Source organism: Dioscorea cayenensis, chromosome 2, assembly GCF_009730915.1.
Source record: "Dioscorea cayenensis subsp. rotundata cultivar TDr96_F1 chromosome 2, TDr96_F1_v2_PseudoChromosome.rev07_lg8_w22 25.fasta, whole genome shotgun sequence".
Lineage (NCBI taxonomy): Eukaryota > Viridiplantae > Streptophyta > Magnoliopsida > Dioscoreales > Dioscoreaceae > Dioscorea > Dioscorea cayenensis.
This window is the reverse complement of record NC_052472.1, coordinates 8008744-8034483: the sequence shown is the minus strand read 5'-3', so window position 1 is coordinate 8034483 and position 25740 is coordinate 8008744. Positions and strand designations below refer to the sequence as shown.

The 25740-nt window shown below is 31.2% G+C and overlaps 1 protein-coding gene and 1 long non-coding RNA gene across 2 annotated transcripts; both read right to left on the bottom strand.

The window, feature by feature from the left end:
• Window positions 1-13993: 13993 nt before the first annotated feature.
• LOC120272265 lies at window positions 13994-14626 on the bottom strand. The gene is made up of 3 exons (XM_039279038.1): window positions 14617-14626; window positions 14425-14546; window positions 13994-14320 (listed from the first exon to the last, which is right to left on the bottom strand). Exons 1-3 carry the CDS (start codon window positions 14624-14626, stop codon window positions 14135-14137), a joined length of 318 nt encoding a protein of 105 aa, XP_039134972.1. The 3' UTR covers window positions 13994-14134.
• A 2650-nt stretch (window positions 14627-17276) lies between these two features.
• Window positions 17277-19934, bottom strand: LOC120280182. Its single transcript, XR_005542264.1, has 3 exons — window positions 19721-19934; window positions 18660-18715; window positions 17277-17347 (listed from the first exon to the last, which is right to left on the bottom strand). It is a non-coding gene; the product is annotated as an uncharacterized LOC120280182 (long non-coding RNA).
• Between the last annotated feature and the right edge of the window lie 5806 nt (window positions 19935-25740).

Sequence of the window (25740 nt, the reverse complement as noted above, 5' to 3'; positions counted from 1 at the left end):
GGGAGAGATTTACATGACTTGTTAGGTTTAATTCTTGCATTACATCAGAACAGAACTAAACAAATAAAGCTAACAACATCAAACAATTTTTTTCTTCAGATGAATAATCAAACAACTTGTCACGCCCCGAACCCAGCTCTATGTGGGACGCCGACAAATGGCCGTACACCTACAAGGCCGAAAACCATGTAGGCATACAAGGCCTCAAAACCTAATCCAAAACAGAACAAAGAATCAAACTCAGTGGATTGCAAAAAACAATATAAACTTATACAAATAAAACATAGCCCCACAAAAACCGGGACTTAATACATGCTAATACTCGACGATTGCCTAACGATCCCCGCTAAGCTATCCGCCACTCAACTCTACTCTTGATCTGAAAAGATATTAAATAATAAATTATGAGCTTGACAGCTCAGTAAGCACCCACTAAAAAAATATATGGATCATTTGCAAAAATCAAAAATTATCAAAATCAAAATCAAAAATCAAATTTATTTCAAATAAACATAGATGTCAAAACCAAGCATATAGGTCCCCCAAACAACTATTGCCAAAACAAAATAACAGAACTCATATATTTATCCTCGGTGACTCGAGACAGAATATCAGAACTCATAAGTTTACCCTCGGTGACCCGAGCCAGATTTATCAGAGGCCGTTATTCTTCACCGACGAAAAGCGGTGGGAAACTATAGTTTCTATATCAGAGTACATGTCGACACGGTCAGTGTTTAACGCCCAGTGACATGGTTATTGCAAAGTTAGTTTGGGGATTGTGAGTACTTTGTCAAAATATTTCATGTTCACAAAACAATAATACTATCAAAATTCATACTTGGCAAAATGCAAGTAATTTGCAGTCAGTCACATGATCCCATTTTTATCATATTAAAATAATCCAGTTAATTGAATCCAAACATGAACAGATAATAAAGAAAAACACAATAGTAATTAATCAGAAAGTAAATAAATATCTGGAATTCAAAAATTAAGTAATCCAAATGTAAATAAATAATTTAAACCTTTCAGATAATTCTAATCCAAAATAAAATATCATTAACTGGAACTTTAAAATAATTTAAAATAATTCCAAAAATAATAATAAATAAATAATTCAAAATATAAATAAATACATAAAATTATTATTTTTCTCAAAATTTTCAGATGTTCAGAAAACTAAAGTATATACATATAATATGATGTATATGTAGGATACTTACCTAATTAACAGCCAGATTTTTGAATTCTTACACCAATCGAGTATTTCTCAGGAAGTCCTAATTTGGGAATAATCCATCAGAAATTACAAGTAAACAAATTCTAAAATTCACACGAATGCAAAAACAAATCAAACATTAATAAAATTACCAAGGTCAAGACCAATAACCAATTCACCTACAAACCTTAAGATTAAAATAAGCGTAGCTTTGCAAATTCTAACCCAAATCAAAAATTTCAAACTTATGAGAAAACTAGGCATCTTCATCTAAAACATATCCAAACCTCACAATGATTTGAGACCTACAAAATTTAAGCCACCAGTATTAAAAATCATACTTATGTAAACCAACAGTTTCAGACATGCCTATTCCAATAAAAAATATCTCACAACATATAACTTTAAAAGTAATACAATCTTACTAACAATAATATAACTCAAAAATGAACAACTTTCCTGTTTTTTACCATATCCAATTCAATCTTCATGATCATCAAAAATGGCCATAATTCTTCAGGCTATGCACAGAAATATCATCCGAGACACTTATACCAATAGGGCTATATCTCACAAACTACAGATGCATAAAATATTAAATTTTTCAGGTATTTAGGTAACATCAAACCATATAACTTTGTTATATTACTCTTCTCCAAATTCCACATACAAGACCATCAAATTGTCTAAGCAATCGTTATGTTCTCTGCAGAAATAGTATTGAGCACACCTATAGAAATCTGATCATATCTCACAATTTACATGGCTAAAAATTCTGAAATTTTGTAGAGTCAAATATAACATCGTCCTATATAACTTTCTTATATAAATATAAATCTAAAACAGAACTTACAATTATAAAAATAATCAAAAACTGTTCAAGGGCTGAACAAAAATCCTGCCCACATCACCTGCGTCTAAAAATTTATAATTTGCAGGATACTACTCCAAAAATTCTGAAATTTGGTAGAAATCTAAACAAGATCTCGATCTACAAATTTTCTATTTTGATCTCTTCCAAATTCCTTCTCTATATCTTTGAAATAAATTAAATATATCTACTGTGCTAACAGGGACTTTCTGAATTTTATCCTCAAATTAAAATCAAATAAATTCTCACCAAACCCTAACCCTAACTAGTAACATGTCACAAACAAGCATAAAAAAGAGCAATAATAAAATAACTCGGAACCTTACCTCAACAATAACAGTGAAACGAAATCCGTGACGATGAGACCCTTCTCCCGTCCTCGTCGCCAACACCACCCATAAAATGGAAGAGAAAGAAATGAGGCAAGTCTCTCTCTCTCTCTCTCTCTCTCTCTCTCTCTCTCTCTCTCTCTCTCTCTCTCTCTCTCTCTCTCTTTATTTTCCCCTATGATCTAAAACCGAAGAAGCTGAAGAGACTGCTAGGGTTTTGAAACTAAACAAAAACAAAATCAATGGCTAATATTAAAAGTAAAACCAACCGCTAGGATTCAAAGATAAAAGCAATGGGTAGGATTTGATTAAGGGGTGGGGCTCACACTACTAAAGCTAACAAAGTAAATCATTTATTCAAATATTAATGATTAAACAACCAAAGCTAACAACTTTAAACAATTTTATGTTGAAATTAAAGTAACATTTATCCTAACTTCAATTCGTTTAAGTCAATCCATCAGGAAGATAGCTAATTTACTTTGTGATACTTAATCAATAATCAAGTGAAAATAAAAAATACATAGCCAAAATAATATAATAGCAAAGCTAATGTAAGCCAAAAGGCTTACATTGGAAAATGCTTAATCCTCCGCAAGAATTGTGTTGTTTAGCTTGATGTCATACTTTAATATTGGCAATAAAATTGATTAATTTAACACACCATAAAAGTTTCATACTAATATATCTCCAAAAAAAACATCAAATCAAATTCAATGACTTCATTGTTTAGCTCAGAAATAGGCAAGCAATCCAAATGCTCGGGACCATTATCATAAAAGAGTTGTTTATGAGCAGTATATACAACATGCACATAGTGTGCACATAGAGAAAGGTAGAAAGCTTACATTGGCAAATGCTTATCCTCCAAAAGAATTGCATTGTTCAGCTTGATGTCATACTTGAATGGTGGCAATTAAATTAATTAATTTTAACTACACCATAAAAGTTGTATACAAATATATCTTTGAAAAAAAACTAATAGCAGGGAAATGGAGTATAAAGGAACTTTTTTGATAAACTATCATTACTTTTCCCTCGACAATTTTCAGTTTTTGGGTTCTAACTTCCTCTACATTCAGTATGGATAACCAAATTACAGTGACTGGGAAAATCAAGCTTCAAGACACAGTCAATGGCCAAATAACAAGAAGCCTTAAAGAAATCAAACAAGAACAGGAAAAACAACCAAAGTTCAGATAAAAACCAAATAACCCAAACAACTAATAATAATAATAATAATAATAATAATAATAATAATAATAATAATAATAATAATAATAATAATAATAATAATAATAATAATAATAATAACCTATCAAATAAGCTCTCTACTATTGATTTCATTCAAAACACAAGAAAGTATACAACTAAGACACTCCACTCCATCCACAAGCCAAACCCAACTCCTAAAATGGAGCCAAAACCTTATAATGCCTGAAACTCAATCAAACGAACTTCGGAATGATCCTCACCATAAACAAAACATAGCAAAACCCCGAAGAAAATAATTGACATCCAAAAAATCATAATTATCGGGATAAAAAATAAACCAACACCTCGATTCTCTAATCCAAAACCATATTTTGATCCATAATTAACAACAATGATATCAGATAAAGAATATATAACTGAATCCCAACTCCAAAAGCTTCCAAAGAAGTCAAGGATCTTAATGTTAAGACTATGCCCTCGAATGCCAAGGAGCATACTTGTATTAGGCCATTTCATTTGTGGTATATATTCTTATTATTAATAGGCATTTATTTTTATATTCATATAAATCTTGTAATGTCATTTTTAATTAGTTTTGAACATCATAGTCCATGTGTAATCTTTGTAGGATAAGGAGGAGGGCACTTGAAAGGTTTGGTACTTATACACTTAAATAGTTCGCAAATCTGAGAATCTTTAATTGGGTGTTAAAGGTTCATAAGGATTTGTATGACATATACTTTGACAAAAAGTGCTAGTTGAACATTCTAGAATAGTGCGAGCATATGTCATAAATACATCACTGGAATTGGTGTATTTGAACATGACTCGTAACAACCTAATCACATTAATTTTACTCTTTAACAGTCAATGATTGGAATTGTTGGTTATGATCATATAAGTGGACCTTAGATCTGAGGTATCATAATCACAATGTGCTTGTGACATCTAGTCTATTACTAGAGTCATTAGGCTCAATTCACCTTTTGGTAAGGCTGACCTCGAAGTACGACTATGTCAAACAAGTAGAAGTTGTGAGTGATTACTACGAAGGAATTCGTTCTCTTGGATGTAAACGAGTTAGTATCCTATCCGATTATAAGTATGTGAGATTAGAAGACATTGGCTAAAGTAGTCAAACTAATCGTATGGGGGACACAAAGGGTAGTATGGTAATCTTACTACACTATGGTAATTTGCATATGATTGAGTTTAGTGAGTTTGACAGATACCATGGCTCTCACTCGGTTGAGATACAAGAAAAAAAGGTTTATACACATATGGTAATTATAATCGGAAATGTTCGTAATGATCTACTCATTCGTGTTCAATTGTGCTGCGACGTGGGTCCACAATGCTAGTTAGGTGTCACCCACATCCTTTGGTATCCTCCCATTGCCAATCAAAATGAACCTAGGGAGTCACGCTTAAACGGATTAAGAATCAATCACGTTTTGAGTGTATGGGTAAAATTGTCAATTTATAATTTTACTTTATTAGATGAGTGAAATTATAAATTGGTCTAGGATTTTTGTCTTAAGTTTAAATTTTGATTAAAATTCGATGGAGTCAAATAATTAATCAAAATTTTGAGTGAAAGACAAAAGTGGTTTTAGTTACATTATGACTCATATTTCTAATAGAACCTCAATGATAATATTTATCATGTTTTATGAAGTCTCCATAAATATGAATCCTCTCTAATCCTAGAAGGATCAATTGATTCTCTAGTGAGAAAATCCCCAACCTCTCTCTACCTCTCTAACCCTAGCCATTATTTGGAGAAAAAGAGGACCTATTTCTTAATTCTGGCGTGTGATCTAGAGGCGTGAGACTTTTGTTTGGCTCTAGAAGATCTACGACAATCCGAAAGATAAATTTGGCACATCATAGTAAAATTTTGGAAGATCCAGAAGTAATTTTCTACATATTACAATTAAATTAAGTGTTCTTTAAAATAATTAGATTATATCACAATTTTATTTTTGCTTCCGCATGTCTCTGATAGTGATATATAATTTTGTGATATGCCCTAACACTTAAGAAATTGAAACCCTAGACTAATATCATAAAGACATCAGTGCTACACAATCAATGCTTTTCGACGGCAATGCAAACCCTAGGCTTTAATGGGGGTTGGGGATTAGGGTTTGAAAGCAATGAAGATGAGATGGGTTGGGGCTATGAGCATGGGTTTGTATCATTTATCCACTATAAATGTTAGCTTTTATAGTATAATATTTTCTTTTGGAAGTGTTGCACTGTCTTGAACATATTTATAATGTATAAGTTATATGTATTTGTGTGATTATGTGAATATAAATGAGTGTATAGTTTTTTTTTCTTTTTCTTTTCCATGCATAGCTCAAATAGAATTATTATTTTTTTCCTTCATATCCTTTCAAAATATCTTAATTGGTGTATATTCATAAATTAATAAATCTAAGTATTTGCTAATCTTGAATTCATCACTTGTGGTTAACTCTTATTTAAATAGCTAAAACATATTATATTTTACTTTAATTTAGTAAGGCCGTCTTTGTCAATTCATCACTTGCGGTTAACTCTTATTTAAAATTCTAGGATGATAAGTAAAATTGCATTTTTGTGAATAAATATATTTTAAAAGACTTTGCCTATGAGTTTTTATTTTTTAGGAAATTATTATATTTGCATATTTGGCATGCCATTTGGTACAATATAAATAAATTATTATTTTTGCATTTTTGGCACTACATTTGGCACCATGTTAATAAATTATTATAGTTATATATTCGGCATGCTATAAATAAATTATTTTTTTTGTATTTTTCGCATGGTATTAATAAATTATTATTTTGCATTTGTGGCATGACATTTGGCATGGTATAAATATATTATTATATTTGATTTGTTGGCGCTGTATTTGGCGGGGTATAAATAAATTAATATATTTTTAGTTTTGGCACGATATTAATAAATTATTATATTTGCATATGTGGCACTAGATTTGGCACTGTATAAATAAATTATATTAAAAAGAATTACATTTGGAAAAGCAATTGGCAAGGTCATAGAAAATTATTACATTTACATGTTTGGCATGACATTGCTAAGTTATTTTTTAAAAAATTTATTATCTTTAGTATATTTGGCAGTGTATTTGGCACAAAATTTAAAAATTATTTTAAAAAAATATATATATTTGACACAGTTTGTTAGTTCCTTATCAAATGTTGTGACAAATTTGGTACAGTTTTTTCTGTGCCAATTTTTTTTTGTCAATTTGATATTTTTCTTATAGCGTAAGAGGAGTCTAACTTGAAGAAATCTTGATGTTAATTGAAGGCATTTGACATATCTACCCTCTTCCCATAATTGTACATAATTGTACCAATACACCAAATATTTATTTATAATACCTAATTGTACTAATTAAAATTAATAATAATTAAAGTGAATTATATAATTAATATTTGGTAATAATTTAAGTAAATATGATATACAAAAATATTTCACAAAGTAAAAGTTTGAAATAGCACTAAGGGAAAAATCGTAACTTCACCATATTTTTCATTTTACCTTATTCCCATTCCTAATGAATTTTTATTCCAGTCAAACATAGTTTTCATTCCCATCATCATTCCTTTCCCATTACCATTATCATTCTCATTCCTTTCATTCCCATTACACTCCCATTCCGCAATCTAAACACATCCTAAGATTCAAGTGATATGTAAAAATTGAACTAAAGAAGCTCAAGGAAAGTTGAGATCAACAAGAGAAGGGTCAAGATCAACAAATTTAAGAGAAATTTATTCCAGCGTGTTTTTTCGCAAAGGAGTTAGGAGCATTGGCCAAATTGTGTGAATATAAAAAATTAAAAGTAGGATTAAGGAAATGTAGATCTCTTAGTTTTAGTATTTTCACTCATGTTCGTGTACTCATATGGTGTTTGAAGTCAATACAAATTAATTTTTATGTTTGTCTAATAATTTCTCATTCACACTTAAGGGCTTATCCTTAATGAAAGTCATGAACCCACAATCATCTAAAATATGAAAAATTAAAATTTGATTTGTAATCCACTTATTTTTAACCGGTTAATTCTATTAAAAGTCAAGTAAGAATAAAAAGACCCCACAAATTTATGTACAAATTATTATAATACAATAGAGAGCCATGATAAAATAATTGTTTTATGTGTGAATGCTGAAGATGGTGTTGTTATATAATTAGCTTAGGTAAATTATATGATGCATTTTTATTTTTAACATATTTTTACAAAATTCTCAGTGATAATGACTTTTTATATTTTTAATAAAAATATAGATTGCTTACAATAGAAATCTATCATAACGTTTATTTTAACCATTTTAATGATTATTTTCCAATGAATAATTCACTTGATTATAAAATTATTTGCAGATTAACTGCTAAACATAATATGTAATCAATTTAATTATGTATAAAAGATAATATATTTCTTAGTTTTAAAATTTGCTATTCAGTTTCAACTCGAAGCACAATATGGATTATAAAATTAATTTGCTTTTTTTTAATTGCATGGAATGGTTGTATAAACTGGTGGATCTAGCAATATATTTTTTTAATATATGTTGATTTTTTAGTTGTGAATTTATTTATTTAGTTGTGAATTTATTTATTTATTTATTTATTTTATTAAACATACATTAAATAGAAAAACTGTATCATGTCCGGATTATTCGGCCTATTGTTTCATATAAAATTTTATTATTTAAATTAATATAAATAGCGACTATTTTATTTTTTAAAATATTAATATCAATAAAGATCATCCACCAAAATTCATGCATAAAAATCAATGTGTACATCAATCTGTGCATTGGTTATTGAATTCTTTAAATATATGTTTATTTTTTAGTTTTGAATTTATTTATTTATCTATTTATTTTATTAAACATACATCAAATAGAAAAACTGTTTTTTTTACCTATTGTTTCATACAAGATTTTATTATTAAAGTTAATATAAATAGCAACTATTTTATTTTATTTTTAAATATTAATATCAATAAAGATCATTCACCAAAATTCATGTACTTGCAATCTTACCTTTTTTTTTTTACTTAAACTTAATTAAGATTAATTTTTAAAAAAAATCAAACAATAAAATTCACAACTATTATTCAAATATCATATATTTAAGAAACCATTAAATTATAAAATGCATAAAAATCAATGTATACATCAATCTGTGAATTGGTTATTGAATGAACTAGATTAATTTTTTTTAACAAAAACTAAATAAACATTAAAAATACTAATTAGGAACAAATTTGTACTTATGACTTTTAAAAAAAGATATTAATTTATTTTCGTTAACAATATTATGTTAATATAGTTTAGTTAGAAAAAGTTGTAGAAATAATAAAATTAATGAATCTATATAAATATGGTTTTATGTTATATATATATATATATATATATATATATATATATATATATATATATATATATATATATTTATTACTTCATGTTATTCAACTAACCTAAGTTTCACATAATTAAATTTTTATTTATTTTGTATTATCACACCTATTTCATTCAATCACCTTAAATTTATTTCATATAAAAGGGTATTCTCCTTAGAAAATAGAGAGAATTTCTAATATTTAGTGTCACTTCCACGAAGTGCTCACTTTTCTACTTCTTGTGTTCATTTGCCATGAAATGGTGTCACTTCATAATGGACTTTCAAAAAAAGTTTCTTTCTACGAAAATGAAGTGAAAAAAAAAACAATTAAAAAAAATTAAATCTTAATATTTTTTTTACATAAAATCCAAATATTTTAATAATTTTACAAATTCATAATTATTATTCAAAAATCATTTGATTATTTATTTTTTTATTTTTTTAATCCACAAATTTAGGTTGTAATCCCTAAACTTGAATAATATTTTTTACATTAATTTTAATTAATTAGTAAATTAAATTCATTATTATGTTTTTTTTAAATACGACATCAAATTCACCTAAGCAAATCCATTGTATGACAAGAAAATTAAATTTGTCAAATTCCTAATATGTAATAGGAATTCCATGTGGTTTAAATACAACATGATATTGTATGACAAAAAAAATTAAATTGTTGGACTTAAATATTTTATAAAGACAATAAAAGATTCCTCCTACTTCATTACAACATCATTAAATTTACTTGAGGAAAAAATTCACATAAACAAATCCATTTAAGCGAATGACATCTCTTAGTTCATAACATAAGAAAATAACAATTGTCTCTAACCATCCACACAACAGAACAACATCCATGCAAACTTTTGCAAATACATAGTAATGACATAAGAAAATAACAATGGTCTCTAACCATCCACACAAATTCTTGGTTCATAAGAAAATAACCACCCACACAACAAACAACATCCATGCCAACATAAAAGATTAAGGTCCACCATCCAACCAAAGAACAACCTAATTCATGAAAAAAAATATATTACAATAAGGACAAGGCAAATACACTAACAAATGAACATTAAATATTTTGATAAAAATTAAAATCACATACCTAATGTGATGACCCACTCATGGACCAGCATCTCTCATAGAAGCAATAAAATTATTTAGCCATCTTTTGCGAAGGGATACCTTTCTCAAGTAAAAATTCTCAGCTTGCTTTTTATCTTTGATTAATTTCTCAAATACCATTTCCATCTCATTGTCATCATAACCCTCCATTTCCCACAGAGCATCGGAGAGTTTTTCTTTCCACGTCTTCTGTCTAAATTGACGCAGCAAATTCACCTAATTTATCTCCAATATTTTCTGACGCAACATTGTCCCCATTGTTCCTTCGTCCGTGACTAGCCCTAGCAGTGCTCTTGCTTGCGCATGATCTTAGTGCTTCATGTCTTTGGTCACCTGAATCCATGGGTTCACAATCCACTAGCGTATTAGGTGGTGGTGCATTATCATCCTCTAGTGTCGTAGCACCAAATTGGTGGTAAATGGTTCGTGCATGATCACCAGTGGCATGGTCATCTCCAGCAACTAACCGCAACTCATCAAAAAAAAGTATAGGTTTATTTAAATATTCTTTGGCTTTTGGTTGTCCCTATGGAAAATATCACATAAAACATTTATGCATTCAATAATTTTAAATTAAATTGTATGTATAATTTTTTAAAATAAATCTTCTACAAAAGATAGTATATCTATTTAAAAAACCATTTAACTTATTATTTATAGTGAAAAAATACAACATTTTAAATAATGGAAGTGCGACAAATCATATATATCTTTGTTTACTTTTTGACATTAAAGTTACTAAAAGTATATTTATAGTGTTAAAAAGCAAAATTCAAGAATTTGGATTTTGGCTATCGGTAATATATATATATATATATATCTGTGTGTGTGTGTGTGTGTTCCAATAATTATAAGTTGGTGAGAAGTACATTATCTAGTGAAGAGAAATGCTTGACAAATAGTAGAAGTATGGAGAGAAGTTGTTTGAAGTTTGGAGAGATATTCTAGAAAGTTTTATAAAATAAGGGAGTGTGTTAGAGAATAATTCAAAGTTGTAATTGGTTAACATCTTAGATTTTATTGTAGTTGTTTGGATTTTTTTTTTCAGTTTAGATATTATAAGTTTTTTGTGTATTGCCAATTTAAATGCATGCTGAATTATTAATTTTCACAATAAATTTATCTTAAAAGACTCTATGTTTATTATTATTTTGTTATTCTTTTTTTTCTCAAAATTCCAACATGGTATCCGAGCTTTATACGTAAGCTTTGACAGGGTAAAGAGAAAGATTGTTAGCCCAAGGAGAAACTTCAATGTTTCAAGTGCAAAAGTTTTGGGTATTGCCCAAAAAAAAATTGCAAATTTAAAAATGAAGCATGTGAAAATTTACTAGAAGTGGCTTTAGGAGAATTTTGAATTTATTGGTGAGAAGTGGATCAAAAATTTAAGAAATATGTTCAACAATATATATATATATCATATATATATATATATATATATATAATGGATGGGATTATAAGACATAAATTGTCATGTATCTTTAAATAAATTATTTTAACTCTCTATTTTATTAAATTATTTATATAATTCAAAGATATTTTGGTAAATTTTTTTTATTCATATATCAATATTTTGGTTATCTCTATTATCTATTATAATTATTAGCAGTATTGATTTTTTATATAGGAAATTATTTTATTAAAATAAATGTGTCATTTTTGACACTAGGCTACAAGCACCTCTATTTAAGGTTTATAATCGTGCACCGACATGGCGAGCATCCGTAAGCTCAACAACACTGTGCTCTCAACTTGTGTAGGTTTTGAGCCCGGATCTCCCCGAAACTAGAACCTCTGGCAAGAGACCTAGCACCAATAGACCAAGAGGCCGTTGGTTAAATTTGTTATATCAAACTCATGAATAGATGTAATTATTCTCTATTTTTTTATGGGTGTAGTAGTCTTTTTATATGAAATATTATCAATATAGATAAGATGTGTGAGAATTGAAGGAGAAAAGCACAAGCCAAATTGAATGCATGACAAAGTTTTTTATTTTGTTTTTTGTTTTTTATTTTTATTTAATTTTTGGGTAGGGTATAAGCATATAATTAGCATAAACATTATGAAAAATTTAGTAAACTTTGCATCAAAATATATAGTGAAAATATCTAAGTAATTATATTATATTTATGCCCTAATAAATCAATTAAAAAAATTAGTAATATTTTCACAATAAATAATGTGATTAATATAAATGTAAAGTCAATATTAAAAAAAACGTTATTAGTATAAATAAAAAATATACTTTAGCTTATCCTTCTTATTCTAATCTCACAAGTTATTCTTTTTAATAAAATTTTAATCTCACCATAATCAACATTCACACTCACACATATAATCATGATTTTAGCATATCCACCTCTATATTATATTAAGGTAGTGTTTGGTTAGTCATAGTTGAAAATGCAATAGATTTTCAATTACAGTGTAGTTGTAAATGCTAGAGTTGAAAATGCAGGAGAGTCAAATCTAGTGTTTGGTTGACTGTAATTGAAAATGCTGGGTTTCAAAATTTTATATTTGTTTGGAAGGATTTGTAAATCTAGATTTTGAAAATATGTGTTTAGTTGAATATATTTTAAAATATAAACACCCTTGGTGGGGTTGCCCCACCTTAAAGCCATTATTAATTTTACATATATACATATATATATATATATCATGGACCATATTAAAATAAATATTAAGATAAGTTTAAACATTTAATTACAAGTATATATCTTCAAAATAAATAAATAAATAAATAAAATTACACGGTATACCTTTTAAATATATTTTCAAATATAATTTTGTCTTTCTGAAGATCTTTCCGTTCTTAAATTGTCTCACTTAAGTTATTTGATTGCTTTATCTTCTCAATATTTTCACAAATATTTTTATTTACTTTTACTATTATTATGATGTAAATCTTATCTCTTTATAATTCCTTCATATATCAATTCATACGATTTCAAAATATATTTTTAAATATAAATAATACCCGAATGATAATACATTAGAAATTACAACCGGTATACACATCTTTTAATCATTCATCTCACGTGATATCACGTGTGAGACTATTAAATTACAAATGCAGGAAATTGAACTACGCCCGATTTGGGCGTAGTTACAAATCTAACAAAATTCATTTACATTGCATTTGTAACTACTTTGAAATTCTTAAGTTTAGCCAAACAAACACTAGATTTTGAAAAATTTTATAATTCCAATTACATGTAGTTTTACATGCGGCCAAACAGGCGCACCCTAATTTTTATATTATTTATCTATTTATGTAACTGTAATAAAATTTAGATGGATACTACTTTTTATTATGCCACGTATTTTATTTAGAAAAAAATTTATTAGTAAATCTTAATTTCTAACAAAACATCAACAACATTTTTTTATTTTAAAATAAGCACAATGTTTTTAGGGCTCGTTTGGTGCTTTGCAGTGAAAGACTTTCCCTGTAAAGTCTTCAATGTTTATGTTATTCCTTAAAATTATTGTATTAGTTATTTTCATCAAAAATGATAAATTATAAATTACTCTACTATTTTTTTAATATCTCTAATATTTTACAAAATTCAAAAATCAACTCTTTTGTATATATATTTTCCATTGACGAACATAAATAAACTTCAAAACATATTATATCAAGAAGATTCTCAATTAATTGTTGAACTATTAATATTGCACATTTTGTCCATGGTGACAACTCGTTACAAAAAAATGGGGCTATTTTTATTTTTTTGCCGCTATAAGGTAATTTTCAGTCACTATAGATCTATTGTGGCGGATACCAAATTCGTAACTTAAACCTCAGTTGGGTAGGCAATGTAAGACTCAGCACCTAAGTACTCACCAGCAAGTAAAACATGAAAAATTAACATTACATGAACTCTTTTGCTGAACTTTTTAAAAAAAAAACAAGAACTTCACTTATAATGTCTGGAAGATTGAGGCCATTCGAGAAGCGACCGGTTGGCTGATGAGTAGGGTAGTCAATGCCATACGGAGGCGAGTCTGCTCAAGCAGTTGATTCCAAGTAGTTGTTATTGCCATTGTCAACAAGAGAATCACCAAAAGCAAAGAAAGCTTTTGCCTCTGAAAGATCAAACAGTGTTCCTACAAACAGGGAAAATCATTAGAACATTTAAGCTACTCACAGTTTTGTCTTTATCTTTATCTTATCAGACTCCAGAACAAAATATCAAAAGAAGCCACGATACCTTTTTGAGGAGACGGAACGCTGCATCAACTGACTCCATCTTACCAACAGTTAAGGTTTCTGCAGCAGGAGGCATCTCAAGCATGTGTATAAAACAGGCTAATCTAGGCCCACCATTAAGCCCTGCAATCATTGGCATAAGTGCATAACCAATTTGCCCTGCAATTTTATTTTTAAAAAAGACTTAACTCACTGTCATCCATATACTAAGCCTAGAGAACTTCCTCCTTTCTGTCCTAAATCAAACAAACATTTAGATCAATCATCACTCTACAAGTAAAAAAATTGTAACTTTAAACAATCAATGGCAACGAAGCAAGGATAACAAGCCCCCAAGTACTAAAACAAAGTAACTTAAACAAACTGTCAAGCATGACTGCAGTAGCTCGAGTTCTTTGCCTTGGGGTTTGAGTTTTTTCATAGCATTAGAATATCTCTCATTCAGAGTTTTCTGTACCCATTCAGGCTAAGAAGATAATAAACGAAGAAGAGTGTATGAAGAGTTCCTGCATAAAAAAAACTGTGTAAGGCACATGACCATATTAATAATGTGAGCTTTTGATTCAACTCAGATTTCATGATATCACTTGTCTGCTAATAACTGATCAAGGTCTACTCCAATGTTTCATTACAGCACATATGAGAGTCATTTTCAAGCTTCTCAAGGTATATATATATATATATATATATATATATAAGCATCAAAGAAATAGGTTATCATATAGCTACTCAACTAATCATGCAAACTATGAACTCATATATAGTACCAACAAGTATTTTACTAGAATAGGAAATATTAATAGAAGACGCATCATGCAACAAATAACCAAAACAAAGATCATTCAAAAACACAAATCCACTAAAAGCTTTCATAAGTGAGATGTCCTCATTTTAAAATCTCATAATTACAAGTCATTATTTTTAAGTGAAGACTTTCAACATTGGATTACAACTTTTAAGCCTAAGATTTCACTTACACGGTCTTATGATTCAGTCTAAGTAAAATGGAACTTTCTCAGCTAAATATGATTAGAAATACTGAATTATATGTCGTATCAAATTCAGTAAAATTAAATCCATGATACTTAATAAAATTAAATTTGCATATACATCTTTTTTTTTCTTTTTTTTCAAAGCAAATCAAAGAAACATTGAAAAATTATATGTTGATGTCTTGTCTCTATTTAGACAAAAATTATACAAAAAAAATTTATAATATTAAGATGAACATGTAAATAAAAAAAGAATATTCCATTTACCGAACTTAGCCACAAACCATATTTATATTTAAAAAAAGAAGCCACCAAGAAAACACTTAAAATAACTACATCTAACTTTTATGCTAGGCATTTCAGAAAAGACAGAACAATACAACAACATGGACGAAATTATCCCTCAGCTCCTCAAAAATAATGCCAGTGCTCCTTATATCAATTACAAGCCTAGGAAAGGTAAGACAGTTCAATGTAAAAATACGCCATTGACGTTGTAAATCCACAATAATAGACTTACAATGAATTATTACTTTCTCTGGAAGTTCTCTTACAAACTGATCAGCAGCAAATTTCCACTTAGTAGTGCTGCGCAACAATCAAAATCATATCAAGAATTATAATAAGACTCTATGTGTCAAACACAAACATATATAGATCTGACAAAACACAAAATACCAACAGAGGTATCAAATATTATTTATTGCAGCTGCCAAGAAAGAAAAAGAGGTCTGCAGAAAATTTGCTACATCTTCTAACAAGCTCTGAAATCTAAAAACAAAGAATAAATTATGATCAATAGTACTTATGTGGGCAGAGGCAATAATAGTAATGGAGAACACAATCGCAAACACCTCGATTGTCCCTCATGAATACCCATCTCTCTTGATCTAGAGGATGATCAAGAGAAAATATCATGATTATCTAACAAAAGACAATCAAGATATTAGAACCCCAAAAATTGATTGTCTAACAAAAGACAGAACCATACAACAACATGACAACGAAAGCCCAGTGTTCTATGTAATATATTTGAGTGACAACTCAACTTTGGAAAGTGTTCTACTCATATTATAAACTTCATAGACATTAACGACTTGAATTAATGCCCACAATAAAGAAAGAAGTTTCCAAGATGTTTTACTAAACACAGAACCTAAAAATATTAACATGGCGAAGAATCTCTTTTATTAAATGCCGGGCAGCAAACACTTAACTAATACCAAACCTCATGATTTAATAAAATAGAGCGTCGGCAATGTGCGGATTTAGAAGTTGTTATCTCATCTGGTAAATATGTTGGGATGAGAAGCTAGATTTAACTAACATTCCTATATTCTAGTATGCTGTGTAGTGCATCAAATACAAAGGTTAAGTAGCTACATATATGTTATTATGTTATTTCATCCACAAAAAATTTAGAACATCCTGGCCATAAACATTCAATAAAGATTGATAGTAAAGATTATGAACTGACAACCCACCCCTTCAATTGATTCTCTTGCAACTGCACTTGAAGCTGGTGGTCAACCAAGATCCACGATGATCCCAAAGAAGAAAGTTTTTCTTTAATACCATAGTTGCAAAATGAAAGTCAGCAGAATTTCAAAAAAAAAATTACACATGCAATGTCACGCCCCGAACCCGGCTCACCAGACCCGGTGCCCAGACAAACGGCCGCAGACCCACAAGGCGTGAGCCCCATAGGCCTACAAGGCCTCAAAATCTGATCCAGGACAAGTAAAACTATAACAAGCCAACTGGGTTACAGGATTACTAGACTCTACAAAGTACACAATGCAAGATACAAGAAGTCCATAAATACAAAATACAGGAACATAGTGATAGACAATGACAAGGACTACAATTTACAACAGGATAAGACATCTACAGACAATCTTTCAAGATCCACGCCGGTCTATCACTCAAGATCTGAAAAGGATTTAAAGAAAATCCATGAGCTCACTAGCCCAGTAAGTAATCCAGAAATTGTTTTAAAACAACAGGCTTTACGAATCTCGAATTCAGATATTAAGAATAATTCAAAGTTTAAACATAGTTTAAACAAATACAAAATAAATGGTTCAACAGAGGTATAGTTCTCAAGTAGTAATGCTATTCAAGATAACTAAAATCAAAAGAATACCAGGTTTCTGAACTGCGAATAATTATTCGCCAGAAATGAGCATAGGTCTTCAAAACATAATTTAAACAAAACAAAATACAAAGTGAAATATTCTAATAAAGAATATTTACAAATATGATTTACCGGAATTCAAAACCCAGAAATACGATATCAAAAATACAGAAAATTTCAAGGCAGGACAAATATTTGTGTTTTTGCAGAAATTCAAAATCAAAAGGGCAAACCCAAAAAAATAACAAATTCAAGAGTATGTCTCCAAATTCACTGTAAGTGCCAAAGGTCATTTGTTTATCCTAGGTGACAGATCCGAGCCAAAATAACAGATATCATTTATTTACCCTCGGTGACCCAAGACTGAATACCAGGTGGCCGTTGATTATTTCGCCGAACGGACACGGTGCGAAACTGCAGTCTCATTTTCCCAAAATTACTTGTCGACAAGGTCAGGGTTTAACCCCCCACTAACATGGTTGCATATCATTCATTTGGAGACCAAAATATTCAAATACAAAATATTTGCAGAGTACAAGTTCAGAAATTTCTAAAATTTCTCAAGTTCATATATATTCAGAAATACTAATAAATATCAAAATCTCACTTTAGAGAAAATAAATCGATAACCATAAATGAAATATAAAAATTTAAGCACATGAAGTATTTAAAATTATTCAAAACACCAGCTCCTTCAAAACTAAATTAAATGATTAAATAACTAAATAAAAAATGGAATTAACTAAGTCAATCCAAATGATAGCAGAATCATTAACCCATGCCTACAAACAAACGAATTTTATAAATGTCGAAGTAATCGTTTGAATGTAACCACACACTTAGTATAAATAATAAATTAATAACCAAGTTAAAAAGAATAGCAATTATTTAATTAGCATTACACCAATTTAGATTTACCAAGTCAACAACTAAATAGAAATAATTAATTAAAGAAAATACCTCAAATGCATATTCCAGATAAATAATTTCAATATTAACAAAATAATAGATATTCAAAATAAAATAACAAAATACTAGATAATTATTTTACAGAATAAAATAATTTCTCAAATACTGAAAATACGGAGTTATCGGTAGATTACTTACCTGATATTAGCTTAAGCCCAAAAAAATGAGATCCAATGCCACTCCCTAAAACAATCCTAAAACCCAACGATTTACCATAGTTAAAACAAAATTACTCTAATCGCAAGTTTAAACACTCATCAAGTATTACCCTAAGCATTTTCTAGAGAGCAACCAAAAATAAAAATAAAATAAAATAAAATAAATGACAATAATTGTCTTGCATGCACTCATGCAGGAATTTAAAACACACCCTAAAAGCTTAAATAATTAACATGATTAAATTTAAAGTGATCCAATGCTTAACCTCCACTCATTTGACATTTGCCTTGAACTAATATTTTAACTTGATGAGAACATCTCCACCATCCAATTCTAAACACATTCCACTACAAAACTTCTCTCATTCTCTTACAATGCCTTGACTAATAAAAACAAAAATATGCAAAACCATTAACACCAAAAAAACATTTCTGCAGATTCACAACCAAGCTCTAGTCTTTAGACACATTAACACAATAATGCTATCAACTTTTACAAAACCACTCCACCAACAACAAAAAGTTGTAGAACCAAACTAAGAGAGAAAAAACATATCTACTTATACAACCAATACATATATAAAAAACACACACACACACACACACACACACACACACATATATATATACATGGAAACATACACAATATGCAAGGCTTTTAGCATGTTGGTTCTACCCTCAAATAAGGTCCAAAAATCTCCACCATGCTTGGGTGAGCAAGAAACAAGCAACTTAACACTCATTAAACTAATGCCAAGGCCAAACCTTTCTCAAAACAAGGATGGTTAAGCACAAGCCCTTGAGCTAACACTAAGCTCCAAGGATTTCAACAACAATTTTGAGCTATGAACTAAGAGAACAACAAGCATGAACAACTCCGAATTTAGCCATCAACATGCCAAGGTTTCTAAATAAAAAGAGCTAACATGCTATTCCACAAAACATGGCAAGCTAATCAAAGGATAGAGAAAAAGTCATGGTTTTTAGTTACCAAAAACAACACTACTAAAAGAATTTAACCAAGAATGGCTAGGGGCTTACTACGATGGCCGGAAAAGAGAGTGTTGAAAAGATAGTCCAGCTGAAAACCAAGCTTCAAAAATCTTCTAGCTAGCAACCTCCCTTACAAGACAAAGAAATGAAGAAGAAGCACAAGAGAAGAAGAAAAACAATGAAGTTAAAAGGCTCAAATATCAAAGGCACAGATGTGATGGAAACCCATGAATTCCTCCGGGAATTCCTCATTACCACTAGATTGGAGAGCCACATGACAAAGGGATAGGGAATAAGTGGGGGAAACAATGCTTTTTTTTTTTAATCTAATCAAGCTTTGGGCGGGGTCCACATGCAAAATATTAAAAGTTTAAGTCAAAATTGAAGGTCAGAAGAATTTTAAAACTACATCTTCAAAAAGTTATATTCAACATGATTGATATGAAAGAAACTTTTTGATAAAAATTTCACGTAGTGTTATTTCTGCAGGAAAAATATTAGCAATAACATAATTTCATCAGCATAAATGCTATTTCTGCATCTTGAAGAAGCATCCAAGGAACAACAATACTTTAGTGCATGCTAAAAGTAATGCATGATATCAAGACATTAAAAATCCAATGAAGAAATTAAGACTAAATGTATGAATTCAGAATAAAGGCTGGAAATTATGGAAATTAATAAAAAAAAAAAATCAGTGACATTATGACTAAATGTATGAGCTCAAAGCAAAGACCGGAAATTAATAAAAAAAAATTCTATTAAATTAAGAAGTAGAATGTGAATTCATACCCTAAATCTGATTAGATAATCTTTTGATGCTCTTTTAGGGTAGCATCTAAACATTTGAGATGCAATCAAGTTCAAACATGACCATTCCTTCAATTAATCATAAAAATCATCTTAACAGTGAGAATTTAAAGAGAAACTATGAATCTAAATAAACTCAAGAAAAAACCAAAACACATCAATGACACCATCGGAGGACCCCTCCTTCAAGATTTAACAAAGAATATCATTAATACAATTGAAATAGGGTATATCTACAAAAATATTTTTATGTATAGAAGTTCAGCGGTTCATATAAAATCCATTACTATAATTTGCCACTATAGCCTAATTTTCTTGTAGTGTTCAATTCTCTTTCATGAAATTATATATCTTTTTTTTTAAAACAGTTTCTCAAATTGATTGACATGCAACTCTGGTAACTACAATATTTTTTTTTTGGGATAATTGCTATGATTGTTTTAACATGATATAAAAAATGTGCCAACATTGTTAATATTAACACTCTAAATTAATTGTGATTAATGAAACCATATTTGAGATGTTTTTCATAATGTTAATTTTTTTTTTGAAAAAGTGGATAAACCACGTTAATTAAAAAGAAAGGAGAAAGTTACAACAAAAACCCACAACACAGCTGTGGGGAAGCACAAAACGCAAACAACAGCAGCAAACCACAAGAAAAAGTAGTACAAGAGACACAGACAAAACAAAAACAAAGATACAAAAAGAAACAAACACAGAAGTAACGGCACCCAGAAGCCGCCACCACACTCAGAAACCTCCCTGCTACTCTCCCGTGTGCTGGACATGTGTCCCCTTAGAAGGCACAACACCCCCTGTCTTCTCCACCCTTGAAACTAAGAAATCCAGACTCCGACGGATGGTAGTGATAGAATCCTCCAACTTGACTTTGGAAGTCTCCCCAGCTGAAGAGAACCAAGTCAAAAGCATATAAGCAATTTTAATGATGAGAGCATGCACAGATATGCAATTAGCATTGAAAATGCAATCATTTCTAGCCAACCAAATATTCCACACAATGGCTTTCACCACAAAGTCCCCCATAAACCTACAACCAGGTCGCACTAAAGATCTCCAAGTACCCCAAGCCGAGATAATGGTTAAAGGAGGTTTAGAAGCTAAAGCAGATGTACAAAGTAGCCCCAGACCTGCCTAGCAAGAGAACATTGAAAGAACAGGTGATCTACTGACTCTAAATCTGCATGGCACAAAATACAGGTGACAGTAGGTAACCGGTTACAACTTCTTTTTGCTAAATTCTCGAGAGAGAGGATTTTATTTTTCCAAGCAAGCCAATTGAAGAGATTGACATTTTTAGGGCACAATTTATGCCAGAAGAAACCCGCTACTGGACAACGCAACCCACCATCAGTAAGGAAGTTGTAAAAAGATTTGACCGAAAAAGAACCATTTCCTGTTAGTCTCCACCATTTTTTATCCACCAAACCCCCCGAGGGCCCCCGCAGCCGGATGCGGAGGTCAGCAAGAACCGGGTGCGCATAAAAGGGCATTTCTTCAAAAAGATGGAGCAGCTCACACACTGTGCCGTTAGGTGACGGCGATCTTCTAAACTCTTCCGGCCAGATGTACATAGGAGCTTGTCCATTAACCCAGCGGTCTTTCCAAAATAGTGTTTTTATCCCCGAATTAACACCTTGAAGGATACAGCCTCTTAGAGCCAGCAAGTAGCTCATTACCCCTTTCCAGAAGAAGGATATCCTCCCCGCTTGCTTGGGGAACAAGTTCCATCGATCTAAACCATAATTAAACTTAACAATAACTGCTCCACACCAGGTTGGATCCGACAAGTATTTCCACCACCATTTGCCTAATAATACCAAGTTAAAATTGTGGAGCTCTAAAATACCCCACCCTCCCTGATCGCACGATCGACAGAGGTTCTTCCACCCCATAAGTCTACTCTTAGGATGGTCATTGTCAGGTCCCGACCATAAGAAGTCTCTTCTAATACTGTTAATCTTTTTGATGACCCAACAGGGCAATCGAAAAAGAGACATCCAATATGTGGGGATAGCAGAAAGGACAGAATTCACCAATGTAAGCCGACCACCTAACGACAGGTAATGCACTTTCCAAGTGGAAAGTCGCCTTCTTATTTTAACAATAAGCTCCTCCCAGTCTTGCCTTCTTGGTCTTCACCCGGAGATCAGAATACCCAGATATGTAACAGGAATGATCCCCCTGCCACAAGAAATCGTGTCTGCAGCTGCCTAGTCAGGAAGCAAGTCCCGAGAAGAAGAGTATAAGTAGGTTTTGGAAAAATTAGTTGCTAAACCCATCATCCCCTCAAACACTAACAATATAAGTTTCACCACTCACAAATCTTCAAGTCCTTCCGTAGTCAAAACCAGTAGGTCATCAGCATAATGAAGGTTGCACATACTGCCCATCTCACCTAAAGGCACCCCAATCAAAACCTTCGAGCGAAAAGCATGAAAGAACATCGAGCATAGCGCATCCGTAATAAGCACAAATAGCAAAGGAGATAACGGGTCTCCTTGTCTTAATCCCCTTTGATATAGCACATACCCACTAGGGGAACCATTAATCAGGATAGAGGCCTTAGATGAAAATAGAATGCTCTTGATCCACCTGATCCACCCGTCCCCAAAGCCCCTTACTCGAAGTAAATCAAAAAGGAAATCCCAGTCAACTAGATCAAAAGCCTTCGAGAAATCAACTTTCAAGATATGGCTCGACAAACGCCTCTTGTGAATACTGAAAATCAATTCTTCTGTCATAGCAATGTTATCCAAAATGCAACACCCTTTTAGGAAGGCAGATTGCTCTATACTTACTAAGGAGTTGATGATCTTACTTAGGCGAGATGCCAGCAATTTCGAAATAATCTTCAAAGAAGAATTGATCAAACTGATGAGCCTAAAGTCTCCAGGGGTTTCAGGCGAAACGACTTTAGGAATAAGAACAATAGAGGCCCAATTGATTCTTTCCAAATTCGCTCGGTGCAGATAGAAATCTTCACAGAGCATAATGAGATCCGGATGAATGACATCCCAGAATTGTTTGAAGAAATGCAATGGGAAAACCATCCGGCCCCGGAGCTTTATCTTCCCCCAAGTCAAAGACAGCTTTTTTGATTTCCTCAAGTGTGAAAGGTCTCTCCAAATCTAGATAGATCAAGCGAATCTATGTGACCAAACAATTTATGTAGGTCAATATGAAATCTGGTCGAACGCCTTTGCCCAAACTGAAGCTTAAAATGCTCAGTGAAAATTCTACCAATATCACGAGGGTTCTCAAAAGTGACGTCATCCTTGTGCAAGCAGGGGATGAAATTGCGGTTTTTACGACCATTTGCCACGGCATGAAAGAACTTAGTGTTTTCATCCCCTTCTTTTAACCATTGAAAGTCTAGACCTCTGCTTCCAATAAATCTCTTCTTGCTTGTGGATAACCTTTAAGTTATCTAACAGGTCTCTTTCCTGTCGGGCCTCATCCAAGGACAGACTTCGCTCTTCCTTGGCCAGATCCAGAACTTCTAAATCATGTAGAAGCGTAAGCTTTTTTAGTTTGATAGAACCGAAATCGTGCTTAGCCCAATGTCTAAGACACGCTCTAACCCCTGCGATCTTTTTGGAGAAAATGAAGGCACCACACCCCACAGGTGTAATTTCAGTCCACCATTGTTGCACCAAGTCCTAAAACCCCTCCTTCGTAGTCCAAGCCAGCTCGAACCGAAACGGTTTAGGGTTGAAAGAGTGATAACCCACTTCCAGCCTAAGCGGCACATGATCAGAACCCAGTCTGGGAAGGCTGGTCTGCACCACCCTAGGAAAGCAAGCTAACCAATTGTTATTGACTAGGAAGCGATCAAGTTTAACCCAGATAGGGTCAGCTTGACCATTTGTCCAGGTAAATCTTCTACCCACTGAAGGGGGTTCAATAAGACCCATCTCATGCAGAAAAGTGTTGGCACATCTGATATCTTCCAAGTTGGGATTACCAGAGGGTTTATCCTCGACTGTGAAAATAGCATTAAAGTCCCCACAGACTACCCACAGCCCAGGGCCCGCACCTCTGGTGGCTTTAAGCTCCTCCCAGAAGGCCTGCTTGTGAGATCGCTCATGAAGACCATAAACCACTGTACAGTGCCAACTAAGATTGTTGGATTTAGAAATGAAATCCACCTACAAACTGAATTCCCCCACCCGTGCTAGATTCCCAAGAAATAGCACGTTATTCCAGCCAATAGCGATACCTTCCACCGACCCTTTAGCCGGCACGTAAGTGAAATGATCGAGGTGGCACCCACCGATCTCCCGCCAAATGGACTGATTAATCTACTCCAGTTTTATTTCTTGAATACAACAAACCTCAGCATGGTGGATCCTAAGAAAATCTGTGTCACCACCGCCTCATAATGTTAATTTCAAATATCAATATTTATTTGGTTATCTCTAATATCTAAAATAATTTATTATCTTATTTTTGCAAAAGGATTGGTTTTTATATGGTAAACCATTTCTTTAAAATGAGTTAATTTTACCAAACTTATAAATAGTTACAATTATTCTCAATGTTCTTTTTATATAAATAAAGGGCCCTCCTATATGAAAATAAATAAAATGGTGTATGCGTGAAAATTCAATGAGAAAAGTGCCAACCAAATTAAATGCATGATAAAATTTTAGGTTTTATTTTTATTTATTTATTTTTGACAGGGTACTTTAATGAGAATTTTATTAAATACATAGTAAAAACAATTAAGAGAAAATAGTGCCTAATTATATTATACTTATACCCTAACTAATCAATTAAAAATAAAAATTAGGATTTATTTGTATGACAAAAGGATTGGAGCAATAAATCCATAGACCCCTAGTAAAATAATGTTATTTATACAAATATAACTATTATTTTTCATTAATAATTTTGATTTTAACAAAATTTTGCATTCCAAAAATTCCATTTTACCTATTTAAAAGTTACAATTATGCCATCATTTTCTCTCATAGAAATTGTTAACATTTTTATTTTTATTATAACCAAAAATCTTTGTTAAAATCACAAAATTATTACTATCAATTATAAATACACATCATATAGTGACCAAAGGACAAAATTTACAATGTATTGTTGTGCCCTGTAGCTCCACAAATGTTGCACCTAATAGTCATACCTTTTTTGCTAACTCTACCATTGGTGAAGCCTTTGGTTTCTTCACCTAACTCCTTCCTCTTTACCAATGCCTTTCTACCTTTCCTTTTGTTAAT

Coding starts and splice junctions, on each gene's coding strand:
- LOC120272265 (XM_039279038.1), bottom strand. Junction 14,321..14,424: donor CGTTCCGTCTCCTCAAAAAG/GTATCGTGGCTT, acceptor CCCTGTTTGTAG/GAACACTGTTTGATCTTTCA.